Below are 22,622 nucleotides of genomic sequence, written 5' to 3' on the forward strand. Positions count from 1 at the left end.
CCATGCAGGTATTTTATAGACCTGCTGACATTTAATTAAAAGTAGTTCTGCTCCTCTGACACCCAAAATCTGTCACCAGAAATCCCTTTCCTATCCCTGTCCTGCAGCTTTACGCAAAGCCTGGTATACCAAGCCCCTGGAAACAGCCATGGCACCAAGAAAACCAGTGGAGGTTAATTTTAATATCCAGGCATTTATACTTTGGGAGAATTTGTTGTAGAGACTGTAAGGCAACCTTTAGGGATCAAGTAGTTCATGTTAATAGAGACTTTCAAAACTGAAGTCATTCCTACTCATATTTCTGCTAAAACATAGAACTTCTTCATAAATACAATAAGCACAGACAGGATTTTTACAACCACCAATCCATCCTCACTGTCAGACACAGCAGCTGCTTATCCTCAGGGGGAAAAAAAACCCTTCAGCACAGTTCTGTGGCTCAGTCTGCTGCCCCAAAGGACCCTGTTCTTCAGCCACAGCAGGGTTTGCCCTTCAGGATTTCAAGCAACAACATTATATATATATACATATATATATATATATATATATATATATATATATATATACATATATATATATATATATATATATATATATATATATATATATATATATGCATATTATATATATATATATTTAGTTTATTCCTTTTTGCTACCAGCTCATTTTCCCTGTGGGAATAACACTATATTCTTGACATGCACAAGTCCAGACTGCACATCCATGGATGGAGAATGAAATGAAGGGGTTCTGTCAGCACAGACGTGTTTGACCCAACCCACGCAGTCATGCAAACCTTGCCCATCACACACTGGGGCACACTGACTCCATGTGGCAGGACACAGAATATGCTTCAGACATTCCTTTTCCTTTTTCTTGCACTTCACACAGCCTTGTGTGTGGCTGTGAACTTTGGAAATAAATTTTGGGAACAGAAGGAACAGAATCCATAACTTTTTCCCGTGAGAAGTGGTGACATGGGGATCAAAGAATTAATGAATCATGTTGGTAACAGTGTTTTTCACACAAATACTCACCAGGAACACACAGTAAAATACAAAGGCTATATATATATATATATATGTATGTATATATATATAAAAAGAATGCTTTCTCAAATGTTTATTACAGGATGAAATAAGTCTAATTGAAAAAAATTCACATCCTCAACTTCATCAAAGGGGACTGATTGCTCTTCAGGCCTATTAGCTAAAAGCAAGATTGAAAGAGCAGGTTTGAAAAATTACATAAAACCGTATCACATTCTTCTTTCAGTTTGTAATTGGTTTGATTAAAACTTGACTAGAAGACCATAAAAGTTTGCTTCAGCATTAGACCAGCTCTCTGGCTCAAGCAGCACTAACACTGTCTGATGGGTACAGGGTTTTTCCAATAACTAAAATGGAAATAATTGGTAATATTTTCTTCCACACCACACTCATGCCCACCCCAAAACCCCAAATTCCACCTACTTCACTGATGTTGTTAGATACAAGACCTAAAGAAGATAAGAAACAGAGACAATTCCTGTTTTGCCCCTTTGTGTCTTCACGTTTCAGTCTCTACCAGCTGACCACAAGGACATTCCACCCACTGTGAACAAGGTCTTCAGATGTCATTTCCAGACTTGGAAAGAAGTGACATGGTATGGCTGAAAGGGTTTTTGTACATCACAAGTGCCGCAAAATTTAGGATTTCCCTGCTTTGGTTAAGGTGTGTGATGATGCACCTGTCAAATCTCAATCTTAGTGCACAACTGGAAGGGGCTGCTAAATTTGTGGTAAGATTTCTTTTTTTTTTTTCTCCTTTCTGTTATTTTTTAAGACAGTGCAAGGTCTAGACACAGCGTGAGAATCTCAGACCGGGGTGTTGCAGGGCGATCTGCCAACTTCAGCTTAAATTTCATCAGATAAACATTTTCCCATCTCTGTTTGGTATCCAGCAAACAATCCTAGTAGAAATTTTCCAAAGGTCTCTGTGGTTTTTTGTGTCTCTGAGCACTGTCCATGCCAGCACTTCCCCAAGTATAAATTAGTAGCTGTACATCTGCTGCTGCTGCTGCTCTGTCTGAACGGGCTGCTGGCCCGGCTGCTGCGGCGTGGCCGGCGCCGGGGGCTGCAGGACATCAGTCTGAGGCACTGACCTCCAGCTCAGGGGGTGCTGTTCTGTCATCTGGTTCCCCAGGGGAGCAATGGAGTTCACCAGGGTGGTCAGGTTTATGAAATGGGCCACGGACTGGGGGTTGGGCGCCTCGGGCTGCGGCGGGAGCTGGATGTCGCTCTGGCGGTTGTGCAGCACGGCCGAGCCGCTGACCGTGTCGAAGGTGACCGTCAGGATGGAGTTGTCCAGCTGCAGCTGGCGCTCCGGGGCGCCCAGGTGGCCCACGGCCACGGGCTGCAGGTTGGTGAACTGGGTGCCAGCTGCTGTGGTGATGGGCGTGACGGTGATGTTGGTGAGTCCCACGGAGCTGGAGGGGGCTGTGACGTTGGGGTCACTGAGGGTCACCACCACCTGAGGAGAAACACAAAGGTGACCTCAGCCTTGTAGATTCTGACCGGGAAGTGTTGGTGGGCTCACATGGAGCCAGCAAGAGAAGTCACACACAGATGGGAACGTAGGAAACTTGGGATGTACCAACTTCCAAGTGTAGAAGTAAGATGGTGATGGGACAGAGAGATATGGGACGTTCAGAACAAGCAGACAAATTAACTTTCATTCTTTTAATCCCAGCTTCAGACAGTGATATCTAGCAAACAATTGATGCTAACACCAGAAGATATGAAAGCAAACATGAGGAGCTTATTGGTCCAACTTCTTGGGTTTTTAAACCCAGCTTTGTATTACCACAATTTATCCCATCAGCTCCAAATGTTCCAACCAGTCTTTTGTGATTTTTTTTAACCAAAAGAAGGGTCACCCCTCTAAGCAATGTCACCCATCACCCTCCTCCTGCAGCTCACCTGTTGGATGCTCTGTACAGCTGAGTTAGTCTCATCTCCAACATTCCCTGTGAATTCACCTTCCTTCTCTGTGTATTCACTGAAGGCAGGGTCCTCAGGCACTTGAGCTTCCTCCTCCTCACCTGACTTTTGTTTTCGTTTCTGGCCACGTTTAGGAGCTTTTATGTGCTGCTTCCCTTCTGGTAGTTCACCCTGTTCCAAGGCTAATTCCGGCTGGAGCAACACATTTCCAAACAAAACAACAAGTCCTTTTGCTTAGTGAGGTTCCAAGTAAGACACAATCACCTGAAGCTGGTTTACTGTCAGTTCTCAAGCAGAGAAACAAACTTTAGCAAAATCCTGACTCCAGGGATTGAGACCTCGCCCTGTAATTACATTCCGCCTGTTATACAACCAAGCAGATCAGCTGCTTGTGGCTGCTTGGACATGTTCCACTGGGGCTGACTCTCTAAAAAAGCACCTTACCCATCAGCTCACACCCAGCTGTGTTATGTACCCAAAAAGTGCTGTCCCACCTCACCCTGCTGCAGGCCTGGAACTCACCTGAACAATCCCAATTGAAGAGGCATCAATGGTGGTTGTCTCAGGTAGCGGCTCTAAATCATCAATCCTCACTGAAAGAATCTGAAGACAAAGAGGTGTCAGCTGCAGAACTGCAAACCACGGTCAAACAGCACAGCATTTCCCTAACAAACCCCATTGCCAAGGCAAAATGATGTAATCTAACACTTTACACATAGTGTTTACTACAGGGAGTTAACTGTGGCTTTTTAAAATAACCTTTTGGCATATCATCTTTTCCCTCTTGTTGAAATCCAGTGAAATTTAAACACAGTAAAAGAACACGTCTATTTTCATATTCTAGACAGAACATAACCCTCTGGGAAGTGATGAATTCTACAGAAAACAATGTGTTTGGAAAAAAAGAAGTATTATGTTAGCATTGCAATATATAAACCTATCAACTGTGTCCTACTTCATTATTTTCAGATGAATCTACACATCTCAGCTCATCAAAGAATAGAGACAAATTGCCCTCTGGATTTCAGATATGTACCTGCATTTTAAATCCCTAAATCAATAAACAAAGCATTTTGTTGGCTTCCTTTACAGTCATCATAATAAAACAGCAAAGCAATGCTAATGAAAAATTGGTAGTTAAAAATTTTTTTAAAAGCCTCAAAGGGAACATACAAGCCTTAGTCAAACCTAAACAAGAAATGCTGAGGAGAAACACAATATTTAGAACACAGAAAAAACCCTGCTGGGGGGCAGACAAAACATCCCTCTAATCCAGATTCTCTTCAGTCAGCATTCATCTTTAATACTGAGAATAATTTTGCATCATCAGCAGATGCTGCCACCACCTCTCTACTCACAACTTTCAGATCACTTCTGAATACAGAGAACACAATGGAGAAAAAAGAATCCATTATACTCACTAATGGATGGAGACAAAACATGAAAAAACATATATTTAAGCCGGGGTAGAAAAAGAAAAGAGATTTAAATAAGCAGAAGAACTTCATTTTTAGGGACTGAGAACCAGACAGTGAAATAGCTGATTCAGTTAAGTCCATGTTTCACAGATACTACTTAAAATTGGGCCCAAAAGATCAGGAAAAAAAAAAGAGAGGGAAAGACAGAATTTCCTTTCAAGTCACCAAAGGCCATAAACATTCTTCAAATTTTTTTTTTTTTTAAATTCCACAATCCACCACTCAAACTCACTCACCTCTGGGTGTTTACGCCTCATGTGTCGACTCATGGACGCCCTGGTAGAAACCTTTGTCCCACACAGCTGACAGCTCTGGGCTTCCACCTTGTCATGGGTGAGCTGGATGTGCTTCTGCAGCATGTAATCAGTGACATACTTCTTATCACACACTGAACACGTCCACTGTTTTCCTACTGGTGGCAGAGGGAAGGAAGGAAACCCAATGGATGAGCATCAGATTGCCAACGCCTCAACGAGAGCAACGATTTATGTTTGGCAACAGGATGTGCGACATTAGTTCCAAGACTGGCCAGTCTAAATCAAAATTAAGGAGCTAAATTAAGGTATTTTTGCTGGATACTGCTTTTTAGAGGGTTTACCTGTATGAATCAACTTGTGAGTCTCCATTGTGTTTCTCTCGCTGAACGTCTTGCCACAGAGCTCACACATGAAATCTTTGATTCCTGCATGAAAAGCACATTTGGCACCTGTGAAAGCAGCCTAAAGGCATCTGGGACAATTCTGAGTTTTGTATTAGTAGCATTAAAAAAATAAAAATCACAGACAAGAAACAAGCTATTTTTAGTTAAACCATTCCACTATATCCAGCAGAAAAAAAATCCCAGAGAAACTAATGTGGGAAGTAGAATTTTGTTTTGGGAAATCACAACCTAAAATTAACTTAAAACAAACTCAACACTGTAGAGCTACTCTAGACCAAGAACCTAAAAAAAAAAAAGCAAAACTTGAAGCCAACTAAACTGCATTTATTTGTACAGCACACGCTCCTGGTTGAGTACAGGACACAATCTCACTTTTCAAAGAGCAGAATATGCATATTTTATTAGTTTTTGTCATACTGTCTGACTGTTCTAGGCAAGAGTTCTCTTGGGAAAGATTTAAGTGATTCAGTGCAACTTTTGTCCATCTTTGGGGTCCTCACCTGTGTGTCTCTTGTAATGTTTCAGCATGTTGACTTTCTGTGCAAATTTTCGGTGACATTCCTTGCACTCATATTCCTTAATCCCCTTGTGAAGCTTCATGTGGTGACGAAGGGCATGTTTTGTCTTCATTCCTGTGAGACAGAAGGCACAGGACACTTAGTCCATCACTCCCACCTTCAGGGGAGAACTCAGGTGTGGATATTCTCAGCTCAGTCAGAGAGAAAGAGAAAGGTTTTCTAACCAGGCAAGAGCCTGGGAAACAGTTGGGAAAGAATGTAAATAATTCTCTAATCTATCTTGTTATTCACATTGTTTATAGATATGCTCTGCCATTGTGTGTCATTCACTGCACACCAATGGTGTGACATGTTTTTACTCTAAGACCAATGAAATTAGTCTGCACGATGTTCTCTATATATAGAGCGGTACATTTGAAATAAATCAGAGCTCATTTTCTTTGCCTTCTGATCTGGAGTTCTCTGTTCCCGTCCTGCTCGACAGCGACACTCAGGCTCATGTTGTTAACCAACAGCTCTATTTTATATTTGCTGCAAGTCCACAGTTGCATATTTTTAATTGTTTATGTAGCAATGCACTTCATGATTATTATTCTAATTCCAGGAAAAAAGTGCTGGAAAACATCTGAGTAATCACAAAACAGCAGGGACAAGCAAATATAAAACATCCTTAGAGGTGTCAGACTTACTACTGCCTTTCACTAAAATACCAGCTCAGACTTGTTCAAGTTATAACACGAGAAATTAAAAAAGTCAAAGTGAACTTTGACTCCTAATGCTCTTACAGAGAGAAATTACTCTATTTTTTCAGCTCAGAATGAAAAAATAAACTTGCATTCACTTTTGTGCTGTAAATCAGGCATTCCTCAACCTGACAAAAACAAATGCTACTAAAACCAGTGTTGTCTTACAGGCCATGAAACCAAACTGTACAAAATTAGGGCAGCTCATGTAACAACAATACTCCTGATTAATACATTTTCTACCTCTCAAAAATGCAGGATTTACAGCACTGCCACTATTCTCAGCATGGAAGCTGTTTTAATTCAGATATTCACCTGCTACTCAGTATCACAATGAATGGAAAACAAGGCATCAGACATACCTTTGCCACACTCTGCACACAAGTATTCTCGGATATTATCATGGACTCGCATATGTTCTTTTAACATGTCTTTTCTAGCAAATGATTTGCCACATTGCTCACAAGCATGACTTTTTACACCTTGAAAATAAATTTAAAAGACAACGTAAACAAAAAAAAATGTTAATGAGTAATGTGCATCTCCTAAAAATTGATTAAAGGGGTGAATTAGAGGGCAACAGCCCATCTATATACTGACAAGCTTCATGGATATTGTAGCCCAAATTAAGTTAGAAGACTTTGAAGAGAGAAAAGCTGGCTTTTTGTGTGAGAAAAAAAAAGATTAACTCTGAGGTAGGAGAAGACTGAATAGCATGAAATAGTAATGAGCTGTTAAAAATGATTTTGCAATAGCAGGTTTCAGCCTGTGTAATGGCAAGAAGGTGGCATGGATAAGAATTTGGGGAAGAACAGAATACAGAATTAGGTGAATCCTGCAAACATATTAACTAGGAATTTGGATTGTGTGTCCAGATCAAATCTCTTCATTAATATTCCCTGCTTTAGAAAACTGGTTTACTCTAAAAGAATAAATATTATATTTGTCTTATTGTAACATAGAGTGAAAATCCTCCAGTGGGAAAAAAAAAAAAAAAAAGGCAGGCACTGGCAACAGAAATTTCTCTTTAGTATTGATAATTATAAATAAACACATTTTTACCTGTATGTATAAGCTTATGTCTTTCCAGATTTCCTATACTGTTAAAAATCCTGCCACAGATTTCACATGGATGGATGTATCTGAAACCAAAGAGATCAAAACCTGTGATTCTTCTCTTGAGGCAGAGGTGATTCTCAGGCATCTCTGTCACTAAGTATATTTCATTTGCTAATACTAATTACTCCAAAAGTTCCTTGAAGCACAAGTCTTTCTAAATGAGCCTTAAGAAACCCCCAGTTTGACTGCAAGCTTGGAGCAATCTGGCATTGCTATACACTCAATTTTTTTTTCAAAAACATTCATTACAATCATTGATTTATACTTTGCAAAGCCCAAACTGAGGGAGCAAGCTTCGAGCAATCTGGCATTGCTATACACTCAATTTTTTTAAAAAACATTTATTAAAATCATTGATTTATACTTTGCAAAGCCCAGACTGGGGTAGCAAGCTTGGAGCAGTCTGGCATTGCTATACACTCATTTTTTTTTCAAAAAAATTTATTAAAATCATAGATTTGCACTTTGCAAAGCCCAAACTGAGGGGCTGCTGACTCATGAATCCGTGTGAAGCCAATCACTAGCAACACACATTTCAAGCTCGTAATAAACATTTTAACCCCCCATTTCACAGTTATTTTAGCACAGCCAAATTCTCTAAGAGCACCCCAGGTGGCAGAACCATTAGGACTCCAAGCAGACAGCTCTTCTCGGTGGAACAAGCCTTACTTCTGCACGTTGGGGTCGGGCAGGTTCTCCCTGTGGATGACCATGTGTGCGTGGTACGTGGCCTTCAAGGCGAAGCGCCGGTTGCAGATGCTGCAGCCGTAACCCTTCTCCTTGTGCACGTCCATGATGTGCTTCAGGTACTCCTTCCCTCTGCCAAAGGTCAGCTGGGGAATGAACCAACAGTGAATGGAATGGGGGAAAAAGTCCTCGGGCACGGCAATGAGCGGGTAACATCGAGCAGACATAACCATCCCATGTAGCACTACAATCCTGTGTGCCACTGGATGAAAAAGCTGTGACAGCTGGGTTTAGCCCTCAAACTCTCTGGACATTACAAGCACGCTGCTACAGGACATCAATTCACTCAATTTCTCTAGATGGAGATGGTGTCTCCACTTCTGCACAAGAAGAGGACCTCGAGTTGTTCGTGCACTGAGGAACAGTCATGTTTAACCTCCACCAGCTCACCTCGAGTACTGTGAGCAGTTTTGTTCACCACAGTGTAGGGACAATATTAAACTACTGGACAGTGTCCAAAGGAGGGCTACAAAGATGGTGAAGGGTCTGGAGGGGAAGCCTTGTGAGAGCCACTGAGGGCACTTGGTCTGTTCAGCCTGGAGGAGACTAAGAGGAGACCTCACTGCAGTTACAACTTCCTCGTAGGGGCAGGCACTGATCTCTGCTCTGTGGTGACACTGACAGGACTTGGGGAAATGGCCTGAAGTTGTGTCAGGGCAGGTTTAGGTTGGGTATTAGGAAAAGGTTCTTCCCCCAGAGGGTGGTTGGGCACTGAACAGGCTCCCAGGTTCTGGTCACTGCAGCAAGACAGAGCTCAAGGAGTGTTTGGACAATGCTCTTGGTACATGGTGGGATTCCAAGGCCTGCAGAGAGCCAGGAGCTGGACTCAGTGAGCCCCAGGGGTCCCTTCCAGCTCAGCTTATTCTGTGATTCTGTAGGAGTGAAGACATCACAGATGGAGAAAATGCCTGCTAGGCTCTAGGGGCATGATGAGCTCCTGCTTTGGCAGCAGCTCCTGAAGGGCTGGAATTTCCAGGCACTGCAGGGCAGTGACTCTGGCTCAGCTCCTGGAGGTGCTGCAGCTACGACAGACAGGTGCTGCACTACTGAGCTCCAGATGTGCATATCCAGATGTGCTCCAGCATATCCATGTGTGCTGCAGCATGCCAGGGTGAAGTTCCATAATGACATGGTCTTTTGCTCCAATTCTGGAACTAGTCAGGGCATCTCTAACAGCACTGCACAGCTTGGTGAAGATGTACTCTAAGATCAGGAAAACCAGATTTTTTAAGAGCTCAGAAGAGAGATTTCTCCAGGAGTTACCTGTATTTGTTCTCCCTTTGGCTGTTCATTGTCCCCATTTCCTCACATCAAATCCCATTTCCCACAGCTGTGCCCTTACACAACTGTTTACTTCACAAACACCTATGAAAGCACTAAAAAAACCCCAACTTCCAAAAAGATCTTTCTGATTTGAATGGCCCAACTGCCCTCACTTGGAAGCACACAATTTTATATAGTTTATGTACTCATGAAGTGTCAGGCAGGAAAATCAGCACAGTGAAAGCAAGAACATGATGAACAGCTGTGACACCACACCTTCACATGTGTACTGACACAAACTTAAAATCAGTGTGCACTGAAAACCAGCTCCCAGATAAGAAAACTGAAATATTATTATCTCCAGGTCTTAAAATGAAGACAAATTAAGAAATTTCACCACATTAAGTGTAGGCTGTGAAATAAGCTCTGATTTCCAGGGGTCAATTCAGTGGCTGAACAACCAAAAATCCCCTGTCCCTGTGTCAGTTTTGCTGTTCTCACTGAGTTGTTTTCCACCCCACCTGCTCCAGCACAGTGTGCTCACCCAGGGAGGGCACAGAGTCCTTAAGGACCCATTATTTCTTTAGAAAATGGCAAAAGCCACACAGTGAGAGGTTTAAAAAGTCTTCCCCTCTCAGCTGACAACTGAATTAACTACATTCCAGCAGCACTTCCAACACCATCCTGTTAGTAATGGAGCAGGGCAAGAATAAACAGTCACATTGAGCATAAGCAGCAGTCTTACTCCTCCAAAGTGGATGTCTATTAAAGAACCTTCTGACCTCATAAAAATTAATCAATTTGTGGACTCTATCAATCAGAAATGCTGTAACTATTTAAAGCTGCACATAATTGAAAGGCAGTTCGAGATGTGAATGTTCCTTTATTGATCCTTCCTCCAGTTTTATTTGTTTTCTTCCTCACAGGAAAAAGTGAATGTATGTGTCTTTCCTTTTTTTAGTGTTTATCATCCCCCTTACTGGACACCACCTCAATTCTTATGGAATAACCTCAGTTCACAGACTAGAGGTAACAGCACTGCAGAAAACAGCAGACCTGAGAACTGGTCTTCTCTTTGAGAGCCCTTAATGTTATTTAGAATTCTGAATGATTTATAAATCCATCCACTCCCTCCCCCATCCCAAAACAATTTGAAAGTATTTAAAGCTACCTGGCACCTTTTGCAGCTATACTTGTGAGGCTCTGAATCTGCACTTTCATCAGAGTTGTCATCATTTTCCTCTGATGAGATTCCAATTTTACCAATGAACTCTTCCCTCTGGTGATCATCCATTAGGGCTATGTCCTGTGTAGAGTAAAGGGAAAGAATATTTTAATAGATTAAACTTCTTCAAAAAGTAAGGCCTGGTCACCTTTTTCTGCCATGCAGACTGCTTTGCATTAACTGCTGTAATATTATTTATTTAAAATAGCCTTCTGCTTCATTCAATCCAGAGCTTCTCTGCCCAGGACCACATAATGAATAAGTTATTCAAACACCTAATATTAATTTTTCTGCATATAAAAGGAATTTTAATATAAAGAGACTCAGCTGGTAGAATATTACATCAATAAAAGCATCTTTATGAGCACCACTGAGTGATACAATTCCCTTTTAATTTCATTTAATTCCTTACAATTCAGTGTTGACAAAACAATCTGCCTTCTCTAATTGATTATTAACACAATACCTTAAAATGGACATGAATATGATCTCTCAAGACATCCACCCTGAAGAATTTACGTCCACAGATCTCACAGGTGTATTTCTTGTCTCCATGTGTTAGAAGGTGTTTGTTCATATTGCTCCTACATGAAAATACCTAAAAGGAAAAGAAAAGGAAGGAAGGATTTTTGGATCATGTCCAGCAGGGCTACAGTTCTTTGCAACCTATCCAGTGGAGAACACAGAAAACTTTTACTGTCTTTTTTTATTCCTTCTGGCCAGAAACATGCAGGAGGCTCCTGTTAGCAGTGTGCCTCAGAACTGCTGGCATGGCAAAATCCAGGGGCACAGTTCCAAGGAACTGACTGAAACTAGCCATTTGTCAGGGGTGGACTTCCAAAAAAAAAAGCTGCAGTAGAATTACACAGAGTAGAATTTGAAATATTTTGACAGTGTCTTTTGAATCACAAATGTTCCATCTATCTCTAAAAAGATATAGCCACAAAATCTACCTTGACTGATATGAAACATATCTAAAGCATCAAAATCAGAGTCTACACAGCAGCTTAAAGAGTTCTTGAGTACCTTTTGTGCCATAAATCATTAAACATTTATAAAATCACAAGTTAAACCCACACTCCTTGTGACAACAGTGACTTAAGATCATGAGTGTTGAACATTCTAATGCAACCATGCCATGACTACACCATGAATTCACTTTTATTCCCTAAGGAAAAGGATTCCCAATGCACACAGTCAACTCCAGCTGTTTACAACCAGTCAGAAAAACTTCATTTTAAATAACATAAGCCATGAGACTCCACTGACACACACAGTGGCCATGTGACACTCTACATTGTGCTGCATGTCCTGAGGAAAGTTCAGGCCTGAAATGCACTTTTGCTCTCATCTTTGTGCTAACAGCTCCCACCATCCATGGCCACAGTAGGCTTGGATAAATAATGGAGCTACAGGTGTTTGAAGAGGAATTTCCTGACTGGACTCCACGCCCTCCCTGGGCAGCTGTTCCAGAGTTCTGCCACCCTCAGTGTGAGGAATTTCTTCCCCACGTTGAGGTGGAACTTCTTGTGTTTTATTTTATGGCCACTACTCCTCATGCTGTTGCTGAGCACCACCAACAAAGAGTCTGGCACCATCCTGTGACACCCCTTGGAGATATTTAAATGTATGGATGGATCCCCTCAGTTTTCTCCTCCCTGGACTGAACTGCAGCACCTCTGGAGCCAAAAGTTTCTCATGGCACACTGGCACAAGCTCCTACCTTCCCACACACGGGGCACCCCGAGGGCTCCTTCTTGTAGCGAACCATGTTCTCCGTGCTGTGCTCAAAGTCTTCTCTCTTCACACGCCTCACCCCTTAACACAGCAGTCCCCATCAAAAAAAACAAAGCAAGAAATAAACCATGGCTTTCCACTCCAGCCTGCAGGCCTGCTCAGGAGGAGACTGGAAAGAAGAGTGAAAGACTGGGAAGGGCCTCAATGCAGGGTTTAATTGCTAATAAAAGGGTGATTTCTAAATTAAAACGTGTTTTAAGAATATAGAAGCAGTCTGCCAAAGTGATGTGTTACAGCTTACTGGTTGTTAAAACAACTGTAAAGTGACTGAAAACACTTTTGTCAAAAACATTTTTGTCAACACCAGGAAACAGGCAGATCTAGTAGGCCTTGGCACTTAAAACTGGTATCTGGTCCAGAAATTCACCCTCATTACAAAAGAGGAGAGGAAGTCTCTAAGGAGAGATGCAATCATCCAGCATCAGCTGTATTGCTCAGACATGATTTCAGACCTCTTTCTCTGCTACTTTCTGGAGGGCAGAGGGCCCCTGCTCTTCTGTGACAGCTGAAAATGAGACACTGCCAGTGCCATACAGCCCCTTTTCCTCTGGTTCCTGACACAGAATAAACAATCTGGCTGTTTTTTTTTTTTTTTTCTTTTTTGTTAATCACTTTTGGTTTTATCATCTAAGTCACTAACCACATCCTAATACATGTTGAGCAATGTACCAACTTTTCCCCAGTCTTTGAGTACCTGTAATATCCTTAGATGCTTGAAATTTTGAACAGCAAACTCTCATAATCTCATTTTCATATATTCTAAAGTGTTTCAAAGCTAACGTGCCACTGACATTGTATTTATGTAGTAGACACTCTCAGCTGTACATGGCAAGTTAACTGTCTGCCTTCAGACTTTCAAGTTACCACACAAATTTTAAAAAAGGAAGAATGGGATGCAAAGAAAGAAAAATATATAATTAAATTCAGCCAGTCTAAACTGCTGCCATGCAGCTTCCACATGACTGTTAATAGCTCTGGACCCACTACTGTCATTTTTCATAAATGTTAACATTTTGCTGAAACTTTAAACTCCTGTTCAGGTAACTGATTAAAAAAAAGACAGCCACTATTCTAGAAGATCTAATGCACACTATCATTTCCTTAACCTGCCCACCTCCACTGCTGTTTCAGGAGAAATAATTAGGTTGATCTGCAGTAAATTTACCTTCCAAGTGCCGCCTCTGATGGTCCAGCATGACATCCTTCCTGTAGAACATCTTATTGCAAATCTCACATGCAAACTTCTTATCCCCGTGCTTTTTCTTGTGTTTTGAAAGGTTGCTGTTTGTAGAGAAGAATCTGAAACACATCTCACACTGGAATGTCTTGTCATCTGTAAGCAAGAGAAACCATGCAGCTCTTTACAGCTGAAAACAGGTTTTGTATGTTTGTGAGACAGGTGGTTCCTCTGTTGGATCTGGGTTTTAAACATGCAATCCATCACTATGCTGTAAGGGCAATTACCTGTGTGATTCTGGACTGAACATTATTGTGGGGACATAAAAGTAACCAGGATGTCATTTTCTGAGCATAAGATCACAGCAGAAATAATATGAGTAACCACAAGGGATGGCTATGGGAGAAAAGGACAGGTTGGAGTGATACTAAGGAAAAAAAAAAAATTAGAGACTACTGCAAGTATATAGCTGGAGAAAGCTGAGGAAAACTGTAATCCCAGAAAACTGCAAATTACCACTAATATTGCTCCTGTAACAAGTACCTCTGTTTCAGAGGAGTGAGGTGGAACTTAGTTTCACAGAAAAAGGTTAAACAGAGATGATGACAGATTATCTGTGAACAAAGTGAGGATATTACACAGCTGAGCAGGAGATATTAAAAAAACCCAATTCCTAAGTGGATGTGTTGCTCTACAGAGCATTGGTTACACTTTTCTTATCAAAAAAACAGGTTGCTTGTTGTGATGATGACAAAAACCTAAATCCCTACTCCCCTTCTGTAGTTTCTATGCTGAGATGGATTTGGGGACATCTTCCCAGAATGGAGCAGAGATGCCAGAGGAACAGTTATCCACTCTCACCTGTCCTGCAGTTGTGGAATTCCAATGCACTCTCTATCCGAAAGGCCTTTTCACATGTGGTGCACTTGTATCTGTACTCACTGTCCACCTGAGGATCACAAACAGGAAAAGCCAAGTCACAACTGACAGAGAAATTCTAAACCTCAAATACCTCTTCGGTTTTCTGTCCTTTCCAATTTTTAATCCTTCAAGAGGGCATTTATCTACACAGTGTTGCAAAATTCTGATGCTGTATTATTGTGCCATGTTCCTGCATCCGAGCCATAAAAAAACCCAAAGACTATGCTCCTGTGTGGATGTGGAATATCTTCCTGATATCCCCCTGGTCCAACACAGACATAGAGAAGCAAGATGTGATCTGACTCATCTTCCAGAAGAGGTGGCAGCAATCTCAGAGTTAAGGACCCTGGTGCCAAGCAACAATGGAAATTTTTACTAATAAGGTGCCGCTACACGTGTCTTTAATATATCTATGGCAGCAGCATCAAAAGGCAGAGTTCACACATTAAAGGAATGATAAGTGGGGAGAGATCAAACAGGACAAGCAAACAAGAATGGAACAACCCTATTTAGCAGCATAAGTCAAGTCAGATCTCACCTCTGTATCATGCAGGTCCAGCTAACTCCAGCTTGTCTTGCTGGAAGTGATGCCTGAAAGCAATTTTCTATAGGAAAAGGGCTTGCACATGCTCAAAGGCACTTTTCAAATCCATCAATTATTCTAAGATAAGATGTTAGCATCCCCTCTCTGTCCTTTCTCACTCACATGGGATACCTGCTCACATGAGCAAGGCATGCTCACACCTGGAATCTCACTGTGCCTTTCCACATAAACCCTGCAAGAGCCCCTTCCACTCACTTCATTCCTGCTGTGCTTGTATGAAACGTGCTGCTTCAAGCTCTCCTTCCTGCTGAACAGCTTTGCACATTCCTCACATTTAAACAGTTTGTCACCTGAGGGGATCAATCAAGATGAAAGGGAAGTAGTCAGTGATTGATAATAACCAACTCCAGGCAAGGCAGGGGAAACTAAAGCACAAGCAACTGCACACAAACAGGCTAGTGATGAAAAATTTAATAATTCAGGAGATCTAACCAGTGGATTTTAACCATTTCCAACAATTCTGGTTTCGTTCCTCCACCGTTTTTCAGTGATGATTTTTCATGGAACCCTTAGAATAGAACACAGACCCCTGGAACTGCAAATCACAGGTGGAAAAACACCTGTCATTTACACAGCTATGTTACCCATGTGCCTGTGAAGGTGGGGGTGATATTTATGTATCAATTTAAAGGCAATAAAACCTTTGGAAAAAGCATCACATCCTTGCCCTCATTTAAAAGATGTACCTAATTCAAATTTTAAATACTTTCAACTTCAATTTTGCACTATTATCTTCTCATGCTTTGGTCTGAAAAATTAAAATAGTTTCCTAGAGAGAGTTAAAAGAAAGAAAAAAGCAAAACCAGCTCTTATAAATACATATCCCAATACCTAAAGCGAGCCATGCTGTTTAACTCAAAGGTGGAACCAAGACACAAAATCAATGCCCAGGCAAGGGAAAAGCCAACCCACCATGAGAACGGATGTGCCTGCTGAGGTTGCTGCTGTTCTGGAAGATCTTACTGCAGATGCTGCACTGATAGACCCTCTTGTGCTCCCCCAGCTGCTTTATCAGCTTCCGCCGAATCCCGTGTCTACTGGAGAGAATTAAACTTCTTTTGAGGGACATGGTGTTTTGGTGATGAGCAAACCTACTGGATTAGAGAGAAAGGAAGGGACTGAAAGCTATCCCACAGGTTGCAACAGAGTTCCACCAGCTAGCAAAAACTAGAGGAGTGTTAAACTCAGCTCCTGGCAGGAGGGAGGGGGCCTGGATGGAGCTTCTCCAGCTCCAAGGTGCTCCCCTGGCCACCCCCTGGAAGCTGCAGATGTCACTCATTCCAAATTCTCTTCACCCAGAACCCACGAGGCAAAAAGCAGCAGCAGAGATTCTCTTTGCAGGCCCCTCAGAGGAACAGAAAGGATCTGTTCTGCTCTGAAAACATCAGCACTGCCTCAGCTAGGGAAGCTTGGCAGCCCCCACATAAAAGCTGTATTTGGGCAGAGAGCAGCAGGGTGCCAAGCAGCACTGTGCCATTTCCCAGCACAACCACTACCTGCTGAAATGCCTTTTTGATGGCTCTGTGTCTGCTAAAGACTTCAATATATACCATTACTAGCTCATTCATAAAAATTGAGTGCTCTATTATACAAAAGAAAAGAAAATTCTAAAGGCTAATTTTACCAAGACAAAAAGACATATAAGAATCTGAATTAATCACGTGATACCGAAGAGTCTCCCTGAGGTTCTGTTATACTGAAGTTTTCCCCTCCTACTGCTCCAAATCTGGAGTATTACATGCAAAATCAACATGAAGTCATTCATGAGCTAAGATGACAAGCAAGACTGAATAGTAATAATAATAATGATTAACATATTCTGAAAGAAAAAATCTCTTTGCCTGTCTTATCACTAACATTCAATGGGAGTAAATTTCACCTTGCAGCTGCAGGAGGCTTTTGGAAACACAGAATAAAAGCAGTAACACGATGAAAAAAAAGACATTTTCATTTGTATTATGTTCCAAAATCCTACCAGTGTACAAGTGGCACTCAAAATCACCTCTTGAAGGAGCAGCAGCATCACACAATTTTATGCTGATAAAAAAGAGCATCTGTGGGCCCAGAAGTTGAGCAGAACTGTTGCATGCTACATCATCTTAGATACAAATAAGAGGAAATTCTGCATCCCAGAACACTTACTTTGTCACTGAGCTGATGCTGTTTGTGGTGCTGGGCATCTTTCCTAAAACCAAGTCCATAATCCTCTCTTCTGGAGCTGGAGGCAGGGCCACCTCGTCTGGAGGGACCTCAGTGACAGCGTCAGCCACACGTTCCACTGCACACACACCAAAGAAATACATACAGGAGTAATGTGGACAGCTGGAAGTAAAACCTCAAATGCAGGATTTGTAATTAGATGTGGCACTGGACAAATGAATTGTCCACAAGGAAAGAATTCAGAGAATCATAGAACAGTGTGGGTTGGAAAGGACTCTTAAAAATCTAATCCAACCCCCTGCCACGGGCAGGGACATCTCACCTTTTTCTAACTTCTTACCATTCCAAGCTATTACTCAAGGGTCAGTTAAACAAGGATCATGAAAATTCCCATTAGAACATCCCTTCAAGGAAGGTAAAGCCCTTTCTAAACTAAACTTGAGGTAGAGAAAGATTTGTCCTCTTGAGAGGAAGGATGCTTCCTCTGCTGTTCCTTCTTGCAGTTCTCAAAACCACTACCCTGCGTTTCTCTGGGGCTCTCTACAAACCATCACAGAAGAAGGCAGGTGACTGGCTGTAGGTGCTGCCTTCAAGGCCCTCAGAAATAACTAACAAAACTTGTAAATTGGCAGTTTTAGTGATCTAACTAACAACCTCCATCTTGTCTCTGCTGCTTTTTAGGCCTTTCTGCAAAGGTGTCATCACAGATGTATAAGCAGATCTATTGCTTAGCATTTTCTATATTTCTTTTTTACCTGTAGAATCTTTCTCTTCATCAATGACAAGAGGTGTTTCTACTTTTGCTGTTTTGGCTTTTCTTCCCCTCCTGGCCTTTCTCCTTGAGTCTGTGCTGGCACTGGCTGCATCACTTGCCACTGTTTGATCTGCTGGCACAGCCTCTGCTGCTTTCTCTGCTTTCTCAGCATCATTTTGGCTGCTTGGGGAGGCACCTTTGGCTTGTTCCAGGTGACTCAACAAGTGCTCTAGGTGGATAGGGAAGAACAGGAGAGTAAGGAAGAAATTTTCCTTAAAATACTCAAATGGAACTAGCTGAAGCCCATCCATCAGGTCCATTTCACTTTGCAGAGACTTACTTCAAATTATTTCAAAAGCAGTCACAGTACCTTCACAAATCAAAGCCTACAATTTATTCAACTGTCACAAGAACTGGATTTTTAAGGAGATTTGTTGATATCACAGTAAAAAGTTTGTGTTTCTAATAATGGGCATGTTTTTCCAAATGCCCAAATTATTTACTGACCTAAGTCCCCTTTTCAAAAAAGATTCACCAAATGGCCAAAGCTTCTAAATAATTTTAAGCTCTTCTGAAAAAACTGCATAAAATAGCTGCAAATGAAATGCAGAAAAAAATACGTACTTCATTACCCTTACTAAATCTGTGCAATAAATACCAGATGGACAACATCAAAAAGTAGAACCTGGCATCATTGACCTTTAATCTGCTCATGCAGCTTCCTATCCTTGATCTTCCTGCCAGTCACATCATCTTCTAGATCACAGTTTTATTTCTTCTAGATTCAACATTACAGCTGTTTGTCCAGAGACTGAACACTGCCATGGTCAAAACATCCAAAATATCCTTGTTCTACCTTCCTTACTACTGCTTTCCTTAAAGGAGCACAAAATTTAAATTTTTTGTCTTACTGCACCATGGATTGTGCATGGGCTTCACAGCCATGGGAGAGCAGAATTCTGCTGATGATTCTCAGTGCTCTCCCATGAGTTTCTAGCACTTCCTACCTGTCAGCAGCTGGGGCTCTTGGAAAGCAGATGAACACACTTTACACGTCCACAGGTTGGGCTTTGCTTCTCCTGTTCCACTGCCTTCTGGAGTGTTCACTAAATCACAACAAGAAATACTGAAATACTCTGAAAATGGGGAGGTGGTAAACCCCTGTAGCTTTGTTTATCTTGCAGTAACTCCCTGAGTATCACAAGCTACAATTTAAGCAGCAAGAGGCCCCTGGGGGCAGCTGGGACCATTTCAGGAGTCTCCCAACATGGAGAGTTGAACTATGAGAAGATATAAATGATGCCAGGAGAGGGTATCAGTGCCCTTGTAAAATCCTGAAGGCTCCTTTATCACTTTCTAAAGAACCATGTTCATAAAAGGCATGACATAAAGCAATTTTTAGCACCTTTAAAAACCGAGCTACCAGTCTTCTTATGGGTTAGCTGAGGACAGAAGCAGGAGAAATCTCTGTGAAGGGCATTGCAGAATAAGAACATTTGGATTAATGGAAGTAAGGGTGAGAACAATGAAAACCCAGGTTTCAGCAGTTTCATTAATTACATGTGCTATGAAATCACCATACTAATACTTTAATTAACACATCAGCTCAAGAAAGGTGAAGAAATTAGGGCAAAAATGAAACTGGAATAAAAAAATAAAATAGGAAGAGCAACTCTGCTCACAGTCCTTTGTATTTCAGTCCTTAGATGATATATTTGAATTTGTCAAGAGGATCTGATAAATCTGGACTGATTCAGAGATTTTTTTGGCACACAAAAAGCTGAATAAGACTCCTCCTGCAGAGGATGACACTGAAGTCAGGGTAAGTGAATGGCAGCACAGGGAGTTCAAATTGTGCCTCAGTTTCTGCCACAGATTTCCTAGATGGTCATTACATGCCAGCTCATCTCTCTCTGCCTGAGGATCCCATCTGTAAAGGGACAGTAAAGTCCTTGCCTTCTTTTCAGTGTTGGCTCTTAAACCAAAATAAAGGATTCTCTGAGGCAGAGGCTGTTCCCTGCTACAAGATACATTCAGCATTCTGCACTACAGAGGTGTGATCTCATCCATGCTGCAATAAATAAATTAATAAAAAATCACTTGGCAATACAGCAACAAAAATTCCCTCTTCACAGGCTACATAAAGAACTTCTTGAGGGCTCTGTCCAGGAAGACAAAAGCAGCAAACCAAGATTCTGTTTAAGTTCATTGTGCCTGACTCTGCACTTCCCTTGCTCCTTAGTTGCTCCTTGTACTGGTTTGTCAGGAAGAGTCAGGTCCTTCTTAATTTTCCACTTCCTCAGGCTTCCAGGGCAGCTGCAGGGTAACCTGGCTCACTTGGAACCACAGATCTGACAGCTGGCAACTACTTGGTATGACTTGAGGCAAACAGAATCAAAAGAAGAAAATTTTGTTTTGGAATCACCAAATCAGTGGGAACACCTCAGGGTTCCCAAAATATAATAGGCAGCATTTTGTTTCTACTGAACTTTCAGGCAGCAGGGTGAAGGATGTAGGAGGGGCTGTTCCAATCCTTCATTTTACCTCTGGAAAAATCGATAATGCCAAACTGAACAACAATTCCCCAGTCAACTTCACAGTTTAGCTGTGACAGAACCCAAGCTGACAAATGGATCCTCTGATCAACTGCTCTGTACACGTCTGCAACAACTCCCCTCCTTTCCTCCCAGCTACTTTTAATAAGTAAAGTTTAGGAAAATAACCTCTCAAAGAGCAGACCTAGAATGGTTTTCTTTTGATCTTGTGTACTCTGAGTGTAATTTTTGACATTTGTGTTAAGTGGGTTCTTAATTTCACTGTTCCACTTTGCAGAGACTGGGTGGGGGGAGCACTGCTTTGTAATAAATCCTTGGGTCAGAGTTCCTAAGACACTACCAGATATTTCCTAAGCCATGTGCTCTTTGCCAAGAGGATTTGTATTGCTTGTAAGATTATTGAAATTCGAGTTTCTGTAATTTAGAACAGTCTGACCTCTAACAGTGGCATATACTGTGGTATTATTGTAATTTGGGGGTGGCCAGTGTTCTTGTCATTTCCAAATATTTGAAATGTTTTCTTCTAGAACTTGGCCTGATTGTTTGAATTACTACACTTTGCACAGGCAGAATGAAGATGTTCTTGAGGATTACCCCCATCCCAACACTAACCACCTCCAAAGTCAGGAGCACTTGTGGTTTTCATGAAATAATCTGCTTAAAAGTTTATTGGCCCCTCTATCACTTTTTTAACCTGTGTATGTACTTTAAGCACTGTGCCCATGAAAATGAAAAGAAAAAAATCAGGCTTTCAAATCCTCTCTAAATTAGTATTTGCCACAAGTTATATATCCATAATATACGTGTAGGAGTATTGCACCTAACAGCTCTGCAGACCTGTATCTGTCCTCTATCTTCTTTAAGAGCGCTGTAATTTTGCATACCTTCTGGATCAGCTGCTAGTATGCTGGATTTCTTGTTTTTTTTATGGGGTAAGACAGCAGATGAAGATTTTGAAGAGACCTTATTATTCCCCTCTTTATCAGATTCCATTGCTACCAAGGATGTATCTGTGAAGAGGAAAAAGAGTTAATCTTCTTTACTGCCCACACCCTTTGACTCTTGCTCTGTGCTGAGGGCAGTAGCCACAGTCAGAAAGTTTTATTCTGTAACATGCTTGCAAATAACATTCTCATGGAAAATTTTAACCAGGGCATTCTTATAGCTGAATCTCACCCACTGTGCCTTAAATATTCTGGAGTGTACCATGAAGTGCTGAACGAGAGACTGCAGGGCATACTTCAACAGTATTTAAAAATACCCATGATCCCCAAAAAATGCATGAACAGGTTAAATTAGAGGGAAAAGATGAAACCTCTCAGTTAATACCAACTGGAAACATCTCAGAGTTCAGAAACATGTCAACTGCATTGATTCAGCTGTAGCACTTGAGACTCTGCTTGGGATCAAGGGCAGCCATAAAGCTGACACTGGTGGCAATGGCCGCTTCCCAAATTTGTCACCCCAAATTATACCCAGCAGAGCAGTAATAACATCCAGGGAGTACTCCCAGCTCAAGAGCAGGAAGAAAACGCCCTTGCAATGCTAAAGGATCTTGCCTTTCAGCTGAAGAAATGGAAAAGTAGGAGAAAACAAAGGGGAAAACACTGGAACTTGTGGCAATTCCAATTCAGATTCTAAAATACCCCCTGCCTTTCTTTCCAATGCACAGCCACATGGATCTTACTCTAGTGGGTCCCATGTGAGGCTGCTTAAGAGAAATCTATTTTTTAGAACTGTGTAACAGTTCTGTGCAAAACCAAACCATTTTCACTGCAACTGAAGAATGGTTTCTTTAGCAAATCTGCACACAGATTTCTCTAATAATTGAGCTCATTTGCTGTCCTACCCAGAAATTATTTGATACAACCACCAAATCTTTAGTTAAGGACTATTTATCCAGTCTGTCCACTCTGAAG

General features: G+C 41.5%; 1 protein-coding gene across 4 annotated transcripts in view; it reads right to left on the reverse strand.

Moving 5' to 3' along the window:
- Positions 1-1,092: 1,092 nt before the first annotated feature.
- PRDM15 (PR/SET domain 15) overlaps positions 1,093-22,622 on the reverse strand; it is a 32,172-nt gene continuing 10,642 nt past the window's right edge. For 3 of the 4 annotated variants that reach the window (XM_053971292.1, XM_053971293.1, XM_053971295.1), the window contains 20 exons: positions 21,588-21,713; positions 19,156-19,254; positions 18,150-18,377; positions 17,377-17,512; positions 16,147-16,328; positions 15,430-15,524; positions 14,571-14,658; positions 13,698-13,865; positions 12,459-12,553; positions 11,202-11,333; positions 10,682-10,816; positions 8,170-8,333; positions 7,444-7,523; positions 6,744-6,863; positions 5,621-5,752; positions 5,058-5,141; positions 4,696-4,871; positions 3,504-3,584; positions 2,961-3,173; positions 1,093-2,511 (listed from right to left, as the gene is read on the reverse strand). In XM_053971292.1, coding sequence (XP_053827267.1) covers positions 2,032-2,511; positions 2,961-3,173; positions 3,504-3,584; positions 4,696-4,871; positions 5,058-5,141; positions 5,621-5,752; positions 6,744-6,863; positions 7,444-7,523; positions 8,170-8,333; positions 10,682-10,816; positions 11,202-11,333; positions 12,459-12,553; positions 13,698-13,865; positions 14,571-14,658; positions 15,430-15,524; positions 16,147-16,328; positions 17,377-17,512; positions 18,150-18,377; positions 19,156-19,254; positions 21,588-21,713 — 3,014 coding nt within the window. In that variant the 3' untranslated portion in view covers positions 1,093-2,031. The remainder of the gene's footprint in view (positions 2,512-2,960; positions 3,174-3,503; positions 3,585-4,695; positions 4,872-5,057; positions 5,142-5,620; positions 5,753-6,743; positions 6,864-7,443; positions 7,524-8,169; positions 8,334-10,681; positions 10,817-11,201; positions 11,334-12,458; positions 12,554-13,697; positions 13,866-14,570; positions 14,659-15,429; positions 15,525-16,146; positions 16,329-17,376; positions 17,513-18,149; positions 18,378-19,155; positions 19,255-21,587; positions 21,714-22,622) is intronic. The other variant, XM_053971294.1, reaches the window with a different exon arrangement.

Source organism: Vidua macroura, chromosome 2 (assembly GCF_024509145.1).
Source record: "Vidua macroura isolate BioBank_ID:100142 chromosome 2, ASM2450914v1, whole genome shotgun sequence".
In the NCBI taxonomy this organism is placed as follows: Eukaryota; Metazoa; Chordata; class Aves; order Passeriformes; family Viduidae; genus Vidua; species Vidua macroura.